An 11,312-nucleotide genomic window follows, 5' to 3' on the forward strand; every position below is an offset into this window, starting at 1 on the left:
ATGACTATTACAGATGGTACAGCTGGAGCTCCAGCCGCAAAATGACGTATCACTCACCCCCGTCCCCTAAGGGGCTCCCAGCCTTGGGGGGTCACCGTTCACAGAGTCTGTGGGCTGTGGTGGGAGAGCTCTGCACACCAGCTCCTCGAGCGGCCCCTTCTCTACAAGCCCACCCTCTCCCTCGCTCGCCCATCAGGCCCCAGCTAGGAGGAGACGGAGGGAAGGAGCCCGGGAGTGCAGACGACAGGGCCTTACAGCTGACTCCCAGCCAAAGGGCTGCGGTCAAGCTCCCAGCGAGAATAGCACTGACTTCCCCTCGGGCTTCATTAACCACCAGCTAGCCCTGGGGAGGGCCAGTCTCACCTCGGCAGCGGTCATTCAGGTAGGGGTCCTCTTGTCCCTCCTCGATCTCAGAGACCTTAGCTGAGGGGGAAGAGGCAAACACAGGTTTGTCCACACGCAGTGCCCATGTTAACACAGAGGCAAAGCCAAGCATCTTCTCTTCTTGTAAATATCAGGCAGTAACGCCTGTTGGTACATCTTATAAAAAGCTCAGTGTTCCTTTTATCCTTTTTAAAAACAGAGTCACACTTATAAATGTAGCTAAATCTCTAAAAGATCTATTATAACAGAAACAGCACTGGCACAAGGGTCTGTCTGTAGAGTCATCAACTTAATGCTGAGTGTGGTTACATTGTCCACATTACTCAAATAGTTCTGCAAATGCAGTCACGGCCCTACTATAAGTCACGTCTTCCAAACCGAAAACAATGCACCTGGTAAAAGCTTATGGCTACAGGTTGAATTGTGTCCCACCCGCCCCCAAACCCCAGAAGATGTTGCAGTCCTAACCCCCAGTACCTGGTAATGTGACCTTAGTTTGGAGAAGGCTCCCTGAAGACCATCAAGTTAAGATGAGGTCATTAGCATGGGCCCTAATCCAATGATGAGTGTCCTTACAAAAAGGGGAAATTAGGACTCAGTGACAGATACGCAGAGGAAAAGCGGTGTGAAGAAACAGGGAGAAGACAGCCATCTACAAGCCAAGGCATACCTGATGCTCCCAGAAGCTGCAAGAGAAGCCTGGAGCAGATGCTCTCAGAGGCCTCAGAAGCAGCCGGCCCTGCCGACACCTTGGTCTCGGACTTCTGGCCTCCAGACTGTGAGACAACACATTTCTGTGGTTTAAGCTCCCCAGTCTGTGGTGCTTTATTACAGCAGCCCCAGGAAATGAATTCACTTATTTTATACACTTTGCCTGCAAAGCTCAATGTAGTGCCGGACATCAACAGTCACTCACTCAATTCATTCAACAGAGGTATCTGAGTATCTGCTCTGAGGGTCAAGCACTCGGCACAGACAAGGCCCCTCCTCTCAATAATTACAATAGGATAGAGAGGAACCCAGTGGGAGACCTGAGCCCTCATTTTAAAGGGTTGTATTCCATTGGCAATTCTGGTACAGAAGAAATGGATTAGTCCTTTTAACCTGGTGGGCTGACCCAAGAATTCCTAGAATACGTGAAAAACCAAGTGCTCTGCTGATGAGGACCTTCCTCAAGATGGAATGACAGTGATCACAATTCAATCACAATCCAACAGCCATTACATTACAACGCTGGGTGGGAAAGCATAAAGCAAAGGTATCCCCAGCACAGCCACACCTACACAAGAGAAGCCAAGAGAGACAGAAAAAAGACTGGAAGGAAACGTGACCTAATGGAAACCATATTTATCTCCGTGTTGACTTCCTCTTCCTTCTACCTCCCCGTGTCTTCTAAAATGCCTACAGTGAGCACATGATACACACACACTGGAAAAGCAGACATCAGTAGAGAGACACATATTAGTATTTCTGCTGTAAGTTTCAGCATAACATAATTTATAGACACTAACTATGCATAAGGCGTTATTTTTTAGGGATTATTAAGATATGGTAAGGGTTCCTAAATAATCCAAAGAATTTTTCAGCTAGGGAGGAACTAAGCCAGAGACACTTAGGGTGTGAGTCATCTCTAGGTTAGGAGGCCGGGAGAACCTTTGCTCAGAATGTTTAATGTCGGTGCAACTAGAGATGATCATACTAAGTGAAGCAGGTCAGAAAGAGAAAGACAAATGCCATATGATATCACTTACATGTGGAATCTAAAATATGACGCAAATGAACCTATCTATGAAACAGACACAGACTCTCGGACTTAGAGAACAGACTTGTGGCCGCCATGGGGGAGGGGGGTGGGGGAGGGATGGAGTGGGAGGGTGGGGGCAGCAGATGTGAGCTATTATATAGAGAATGAATAAACAACAAGGCCCTACTGTAGAGCACAGGGAACTATATTCAATATCCTGGGATAAACCACAATGGAAAAGAATATGAAAAAGAATGTGTGTGTGTGTGTGTGTGTGTGTGTGTGTGTGTGTGTGCGCGCGCGCGTGTGTGTGTGCATGTAACTGAATCACTTTTCTGTGCAGCAGAAATTAACACAACACTGTAAATCAACTAGACTTCAATTTTTTAAAAAGAGAGAAAAAAAGAAAAAAAAAGAATGTTTAACTTAGGGACTCTTCATTCACTTGGTGCATTCCATCCCAGCAAAGCCCAAATCCCTGCCATGTGCCAGGCACAGGCCAGGGTGTCCAGACCTCATCCTCCAAAGGACTCATGGTAACAAGGCCAGGAGGACTCATGAGAAACTATTTATCACTCAGGTGATGAGGTCATCAAGATTTCCACAGCATTTTTCAGGAGCCAGCAAGCCTGGCAAAGAATGCCAGAAAAGGAATCTTGAACTGAGGCTTCCACAGCCTCAGTCTCCCAATCTGTAGAATGGACATAACCAAGATACGCCCTAGCACAGTTCATCCCAAAGGAACAGGGTTCTTTCCCCCATCTTAGACCAATACTTTGATCACTTATAATATAGATTATTAGAAAAACTAAGATAAGAAAACAGACATGTAAGTCCCAATTCTATATTTAAACAGATGTGTTACTCTATCAAATGCCTATAGAAGTTTCTAAAAGCTTACTCCCAACTTCTGTACTTGTTTTGTTGCAGGCCAGCACTGGTCTGTGGGCCCGCTACGGTAGCACACAGTAGGCCCACAATAAATGTCAGTGGAAGAGAGGAAAGCAGGTCTGTGTCTGGGTGAGGAGGAAACACAGGGAAGTCCTCACAGAGACACTGAGGAAAGACTGAGGCAAGAAATGAAGCAGATAAAAGACAAGGGCGAAATAAAACATCTGGAGCAACAGAAAAGCTCAGAGATCATTAATGAAACAAGACATAAATCAACAAAAGTCCTCCCTGGAGACACAGGAGAAATTCTCCATCAGTATGAAGAATTTGAGTTTGTTTAAAGTGAAAATGTCATCCATGATTTCAAAAGTCAAGGAAGGAGCCAGAATGTGGTTCCAATCCCCCTTTATGACTAAAATATCTGAGATCAGCCCCATGGCAGCCATGGGGCCCTGGACTTGAGAAATCAAAACAAAGAATGAAAGACTGGTCGTTTGACCGAGGACCCCAAAGCCACATGAGTGGATGGCCTGACTTAGGGACCACTGGTCTGTGAGCTCGCCCTTCCGAGCCCCTTCCTGCCCCTTTCCCATTTTTAACAGAGGGCAGACGGAGCTCAGAGTGAGAAGGCAAAGGTCCCAGTCACGCAGCAAGCTTGGGGCAGAGCAGATGCTTGAAATTTTCCAGGGCTCTTTCCATTATGGCACAGGAAACCATTGCATAAGTGGAAGAGATGATTAGACAACCAAGAAGTTTCCTGAACCATGTAACTGAATCATGAAGCCCCAAGGTTTCAGGATTTATGTGGCTTCAGACAAATGGAGGGTGGAGACTGAACTGGTGGACACACAGCTGGGAGCCCTCTTGAAGCTGCTCTTGGGGTCATTCGCCCCTTTGCTGAATAAATATCTAGTGTTTGAATGCTCTCAGCCTGCTATTAACGAGTGGTGCCCCCTGCCTCAGCTCCAGATAGAGAGATGGCACTGGCCAGGCATCAGAAGGCCAGCGCTCTCCCTCCTCTGTACGTCAGCCATGTGATCGTTTTTTTTTTAATAATTGTGATTTTTTTTTTTTTTTGACGTGGACCATTTTTAAAGTCTCCATCGAATTTGTTACACTATCGCTTCTGTTTTATGTTTTGGTTTTCTGGCCCCGAGGCATGTGGGATCTTAGCTCCCCGACCAGGGATCGAACCTGCACCCCCTGCATTGGAAGGCGAAGTCTTAACCATTGGACCACCAGGGAAGTCCCCTGGCCACGTGATCCTGAGTGCCAGGTCCTCATCTGTGAAACAAGAGCATGGTCAGCCACCCACGCTGCCCAAGGCGGTTGGAGGGATGGGACTGACTGTGATGGCAAACACTTTATACCCCTTCTCCCATTTAATCCCAGAAACCTGAGGAAGTAGGACTCTAATTATCCCCTTTTCACAGATGAGGGAACTGAGGCCTGGATATACCAGTTTGTCCCCCAAATACATGTCAGGACAGGGACCTGAACACAGATTTGTCAGATCTCAGATCCCAAGCCCTCAGTTTCACTCCAGGACAGTGACAAATGTGAAACTGCTCTGACAACTAGAACCAGTCTGTGCTGAGTTAAGGCAATGATAAATGTGCGTGCCCACACCGCCTGTGATGGTCAATTTTTTTTTCTTTTTTGGTACGCGGGCCTCTCACCATTGCGGCCTCTCCCATCGCGGAGCACAGGCTCCGGCGCGCAGGCCCAGCGGCCACGGCTCACGGGCCCAGCCGCTCCGCGGCACGTGGGATCCTCCCGGACCGGGGCACGAACCCGTGTCCCCCGCATCGGCAGGCGGACTCCCAACCACTGCGCCACCAGGGAAGCCCTGTGATGGTCAATTTTATGTGTCAACTTGGTTGGGCCATGGTACCCAGATATTTGGTCCAGCACTGGACCAGTGCTGGATACGGCTGGATATCCAGCCTGGATATGGCTGTGGATATTGATCCAGTCTGGATAAGGCTGTGATGGTATTTTTTTAGATGAGTTTGACATTGAAATCAGCAGACTTTGAGTAAAGCAGATTGCCCTCCATCATGTGGGTGGGCCTCGTCCAATCAGGTGAAGGCCTTAAGAGAAAGACTGACCTCCCCCAAGTAAGAAGGAATCCTGCTAGCAGACGGCCTTTGGACTCGAGCTGCAACATCAGCTCTCCCCTGGGTCCCTGGCCAGTGGGCCCACCCTGCAGATTTCAGACCTGGCAGCCCTCACAACTGTGTGAACCAATTTCTTAAAATGTCTCTCTCTCTCTCCAAGTCCTATTGGTTCTGTTTCTCTGGATGACCTTAACTAATTGCACTGCCCAAGAGGGAAGAAAGGGGGGAATTACCTGCTTCTTGAAGGTCCCCAACGTCCCCCGGGGCAAAGTCTGCTGTCTCCTGGCCCTTGACACAGCATGCCCGGAAGACCAGCCCACACTGGTAGCCAACCATGAGGCTGTACTCGCAGCTCTGGCCCTGGGCCTGGGCCGCCCTTCCCAGGAGGCAGCAATGGCAGCACCTCTGCAAACACAGGAGGAGACTCCCGTTGGGGAAGCCAGACACAGGACACAGCGGATCCCCACGGACCTCTCAGCCCCGCCGTGTTAATGCTCCCTGGACGGTGATGACATGTGCCTGACTTGGGCTGCATTTTCTACACGTTGGCAGGAAACAGCAAAGCAATCCGAGCCCGAAGTCTGCTGCCCCCCAGTATCCTGATTTTGAAAGGAACCTTAAAGGGCCTTGTCCCAGCACGTGCTCCATGATACCTGACTGCCCCCCAATATCCCTGCCAGCCCAGCTTCCACCTCCAGGAAAAGGGGGTTAGGAGAGGGCCTTCTGGGGCTCACACAAGAGCTCCCTAAGGGTCTATGACTTCTACGTGGTCTGAGATTTCTCTACCACGCCTGGAAGGATGAACATGCACCTTGTCTCTTCCCGCACTGAGTGAGGGTGATTCAAGCAGCAGGAAGGGAACCTCAAGCCTGGTCATCAAGTGAGGAACAGTGTTGCTGCCTGTCACCTGGACCCCAGTGTTTCCAAAAGTCACAGCTGAATCCCAGGGACAGCATTCACCCTGGCACATGAAAAGCCCCATTTCAGTCCTTAGCATTCTAAGAAAAGCATAAGAGCTTTCCAGAAGGTCCATAGCAGCAGCAGAGGAGGGGTGGCTTTGCTTGAGGTTCGTAGAGGTTGACGGGTCTCCCATCTGCTCATTCTACAGCCCCTGCTGCCAGAAAGAGTGGGAGCCTCAGTTACCTCCCCCCACCTTTTAGGCCATGAGGCCCCCTTCCCGGAAACACACACCACACATCTGCCAAAGCCATCTGCTTCCACTCCCCTTAGAAAGTTCCATGCCTTTCTCTCAAGTCGGGGGACACTGGCGGAAGTGTCTGCGCGGCAGACAGCCCCAACCCTTCCTGGGAGGCAGTCACTGAACAAATAAGGCCCTGGCTCCCAGGCCCCCTTGACCAGATCACCCCACCCTCGCCCCGCCCCCCAAGCTCTCTCACACCAGAAGCCTCCTCCCATGAAAGCCCACAAAGGCTGAGGGTGGGCAGAGGGGCTCTGGACCCCCAGCTCCTCCACGTGGAATCTCCCTACACATTCCGACCTGCGTGGAAAGAGAATCCCCAGAAAGGAACCCACACACCCCGTCTCGGGATCCAGACTTCATTCCAATGCTTGCTCCTTGAAATTACTTCATGGCCTTCCTAACTGGGAACGGGGGCACCTTTCTTCCAGGGAATTCATTTTTGTCACCTGGCACCTCCAACAGAAACCCAGATGTCCAGGTTAATTAACTTTCCAAACTTGAGCACCTTCTGGTCGGGCTGTTTCTCTCCCTCAGTAGGTGGCAAGAGAGGGACAGCCTAGTTTATCTGCAGTCTTCAGACCTGGGAACGCTCTCAGTAACCTTTCCACATCCGTGCAAAGATGCAGGCCTTCCACAGTGACAGAGGTCCCGAGTGGCCTGGCCTGGACTTGGAGTCCCAGGATGGATTACGGCCTTCATTCATAGCTGACCTTTGGGCAGGGCTCCCTCTGTGCCAGATGGACCACACCCCCAGTTCTGCTTCACCAGACCCCTCCCTTGCTGGTCCTGAAAGGACCCCTGCTGAGAGGCCACTTTGGAGTGTGGGCCTCTCTGAACCTCAGTTTTCTCTTCCAGGGCAGTTATGGAGGTCATGTGTCATCAGAGGCGTTGGTGGGGGCCCATCCTGAACTCTGACTAGTTCGGGAGAGCAGAGAAGCTGGAGGGCCTCCGGAGTGGGGTGGGGAAAGCCTATCTGAATTGAGAAGAGGTTTCAGAAGGCCCTGAGCCCAGATAACCCCTGCTCTGACCTCTGCATTCCTGTTTGAAGCCCCGGGACTGGCAGTCTTCAGGGCAAGGCTGGGTCACTCCATCCCTGTTTCCCCGGTGTTGGACAGGGCCCGGGGTGTTGTCCAGGGTTTACTGAATAAACTGGAGGAGGTGGGGAGACTTGAGTGTCCCTCCTCCCCCGCTGAGTTGAGAACAATGCACTGCTCACAAGGAAAGGCATCTGAGGTCAGGGGTGCAGGGAGGAGGGCGCCCCAGGCCTCCTGCTGAAGAACTGGCTGCTGAGCTGAGAGGGGCCCAGGTCCTCACCTTCACGAACATGGCCTCGAGGCTGGTGTTGTCACCATGCGGCACGGTGCAGCTGTCCTGCTCGTTGGCCAGGTTGATGCCCGTGGCACAGTGCAGCTCCTCTAGCTGGCTATGGCAACACTGCTCCTGGACCATCCTGTGGGCAGAGGGGGCAGGCTGGCCCAAGGGCTCTGTGGGGCAGGAGGCCCACCAGCTGGTACTCAGGGCCTGCAAGCAATAGCCCCTCGGGGATGGGAGCTCTGTCATCTTTGGGTGTCCCCCTTCCCCATCCCCTCCACTCATCCACAGACACACACACAACGCCTGCCTACAGAAGGTGCCCAACAGTGTTTAATTAGAAAGACTGGATGCAGGGTGGTGTCTAGGAGTGGAGTCGAGAGCCCCAGTTGTGTGGCCAGAGCCCCAGTTCACCTCTCTGACCTCTGAGCCTCAGCCACAGAAAGTTCCCACCTATTTTAAAAAACAAAAACAGCTGATTGCTGACTCTGGGCCAGACCTTCTGATCCTTTATCAAGTTGAATCCTTCCCAACACTCATCTCCAGTCTCTGGAATCAGAGGAAAGAGCTCCAGAGAGGTGGAGTAGCCTGCCCAAGGCCACGGAGTGAGGGATGGTGGCAACGGTGACACTGCGCTGTGGCATCCACGTCTCCCAGCCCCGCTGGGGGCTCCAGGAGGAAGGTCCTCGGAAACCCGAGGACACACGTGCACAAAAGCTTATGTTGCCAGAAGGACCATCACCTCCCAGGCTTGGTCCCTCGGACACAGCTCCAGGTGGTGAGGGCTGGCAGGTGACGGAGCGCGAGGTGTGTGATCACAGGTGTGGCTCCCACCAGACCCCCAAATAACCCTGGCTTTGGCCAGAGCCAACAAGGGCAGGAGAAGCCGCCAGACCTGCACTGGGCCGGAGAAGGAGGGGCCCCGCTGGGCTCCGTGTGCTGCCAGCCAGGCTGCCTCGGCCCCCAGCCTCCACCCTATGGGGCCGGAGCTCTGCACCCGGCTTCCCGTGCACTTCTAGAACTGCCCTCGGGCTCCGGGATGGATTTGTCTGCAGAGAGACCTCCGAGATTCTGCAGGTTTGGTTCCAGGCAACCACAATAAAGTTAGTCACATGAATTTTCGGTTTCTTGGTGCACGTAAAAATTATGTTCACACTGTACTGTAGTCCAGTAAGTGTACAATAGCATTGTGTCTAAAAAAGCAATACATACCTTAATAAAAAAAACCTTCCTTGCTAAAAAATGCTAACCATCATCTGACAACGTGGAGTTGCCACAAACCTTCAATTTGTAAGAAGAAAAAAACACGCAACCTTCAGAGCACGATAAAATGAGATATGCCTGTACTCTGCTACCACATATCCACTCATGCTCAGTGGATTTGCAAATGACAGGCATTTCACTGCATTATCAGGGAGAGCAAGCAGATATGCATCCATTGATCCATTCACTCAAAGATATTTATTGGCTGAATAGAAAACAAGTGGTGTGGAAAAATGGGACCCCTCGTGCACTGTGGGTGGGAAGGTAAAATGGTGCAGAATGGCAGGTCCTCCAAAAATTTTAAATAGAATGACCATAGGGGGCTTCCCTAGTGGCGCAGTGGTTGAGAGTCCGCCTGCCGATGCAGGGGACACGGGTTCGTGCCCCGGTCCGGGAAGATCCCCCCTGCCATGGAGCGGCTGGGCCCGTGAGCCATGGCCGCTGAGCCTGCGCGTCCGGAGCCTGTGCTCCGCAACAGGAGAGGCCACAGCAGTGAGAGGCCCGCGTACCGCAAAAAAAAAAAAAAAAAAAAAAAAAAAAAAAAAAAAAAAAAAAAAAAAAAAAAAAAAAAAAAAAAAAAAAAAAAAAAAAAAAAAAAAAAAAAAAAAAAAAAAAAAAAAAAAAAAAAAAAAAAAAAAAAAAAAAAAAAAAAAAAAAAAAAAAAAAAAAAAAAAAAAAAAAAAAAAAAAAAAAAAAAAAAAAAAAAAAAAAAAAAAAAAAAAAAAAAAAGAATGACCATAGGATCCAGCCATCCTACTTCTGCACATAAACCCAAAAGAATCGAAAGCAGTGACTCAAACAGATATTTGCACACCCACATTCCCAGCAGCGTGATTCATAATCGTGATTCACAATCGCCAGAAGACGGGAGCAACTCAAGTGTCCATCAAGGAATAGATGAGCTAAATGTGGTCTGTACATATGATGGACTTGGATTCGGCCTTAACAAGGAAGGAAACCTCGACACATGTTACAACATGGATAAACCTTGAGGACAGTAAGCTAAGTGAAATAAGCCAGACACAAAAGGATGAATACTGTGATTCCCCTAATATGAGGGACCCAGCGGAGTCAAATTCATAAAGACGGAAAATAGAAGGGGTGGGCTGTGGGAGGGGTGGGCAGGAGGTTTTGTTTCATGGGTACGAGTTTCACTAGGAAGATGAAAAAGTTCTGGAAATGGATGGTGGTGATGGCAATAGAGTGATGTGAATATACTGAACTGTACACCTAAACATGGTTACGACGGTACAATTTGTGTTATTTATATTTTAATGCAATTTTTAAAAAAATGTGGCTGTGGCCCTACTGTGTGCCAGGCTTGTACAGAGGTTTCGGGGATGGGGAGAGGGATGGCCTGGTGGGGAACCTCAGCCTCCCACACCTAGGGGGTTTCTGGGGCAGCAGTTACTAAGCTCTACCCTGGTGGGGCTGGGCGTCCAGAGAGCTGCTCTCCCCTTGCTGCCTTTCAACTTGGACAAGCATTCACCTGGCTGTCTTGCTCGCCGCCTTCAGGTCCTGGCTCAGACTTCTGTTCTCAGCGAGGCGTCCCCAGACAGCTCTATTTAAAATTGTAAACCTGCCCTGATCAGGAGACCCTGCCTCCTGTCCCTGGGTTTTCTGTTCCCATGACCTCATGCCTTCTTACAAACCACAGACTTTACCATGCCGTCATCTGTATCCTCCGTAGAAGAGATTTTGCCTATCTTGTTCACTGATTCATCTCCATCTTGTCCAGAATGCCCTCAATACGATTTGTGAAATAAATAAACGAAGGGGTTCAGAGAGCGACTGGTAGAGACTGAAAAACATCATCTGAGGATCTGCTTTAGGGTTTGGCTCCGTGAGTATCCAAATTCCTCCGAGAGACTCGCGTGCTTAATTCAACCCAAGGTTTGAGGCAAATTTATATTTGGGTCCTAAGGCATATGGGCCCTTGGTCGAGGCCAGAATGCACGGCGATGCATGAGTTGAGGAAACGATCGACCCCAAACGTGCCATGTGTTAGAGGCTCAGGCAGAGGCCGAACGCGCCCAGCTGGAGTCCATGTGTGCAGAGAGGGGCTGGCCCCTCTGCGGTCCTTGCCAATCCCCTCGTCTGCCAGTGGCACCAACCCCAGGCCTCTTGGGCCCCACAGAACCCTCAGTGCCTTCCTTCCTCGACTCTACCCTGGAGGCTCGGCCTGGGGCTCGCCCACCTGTGTGATCCCATTCTCCTCATGCTGAGCTTAGAACAGCACTGAGATCAATAAAGATTTGCCGAATGAATGAGAACTTAAAACTGGAGATCCCGGCAGAATTCCACTTCAAAAGAAGAAAAATGATACCAGAACTACTGAGTTACCAAGTGGCCGCTGGTCTCTGTTTCTTGTATCTTTTTTTTTTTTTTTTTTTTTTTT

At 50.2% G+C, this 11,312-nt stretch overlaps 1 protein-coding gene across 4 annotated transcripts in view; it reads right to left on the reverse strand.

Annotated features, from left to right (window-relative positions):
• The window catches only part of FBLN1 (fibulin 1), an 83,656-nt gene that overhangs the window by 52,611 nt on the left and 19,733 nt on the right, over positions 1–11,312 (reverse strand). For all 4 annotated transcript variants that reach the window (XM_007453910.1, XM_007453911.1, XM_007453912.1 and 1 more), the window contains 3 exons: positions 7,655–7,790; positions 5,373–5,544; positions 364–423 (listed from right to left, as the gene is read on the reverse strand). In XM_007453910.1, coding sequence (XP_007453972.1) covers positions 364–423; positions 5,373–5,544; positions 7,655–7,790 — 368 coding nt within the window. The remainder of the gene's footprint in view (positions 1–363; positions 424–5,372; positions 5,545–7,654; positions 7,791–11,312) is intronic.

The sequence above is a fragment of the Lipotes vexillifer genome, unplaced genomic scaffold (genome assembly GCF_000442215.2).
Source record: "Lipotes vexillifer unplaced genomic scaffold, Lipotes_vexillifer_v1.1 scaffold382, whole genome shotgun sequence".
Lineage (NCBI taxonomy): Eukaryota > Metazoa > Chordata > Mammalia > Artiodactyla > Lipotidae > Lipotes > Lipotes vexillifer.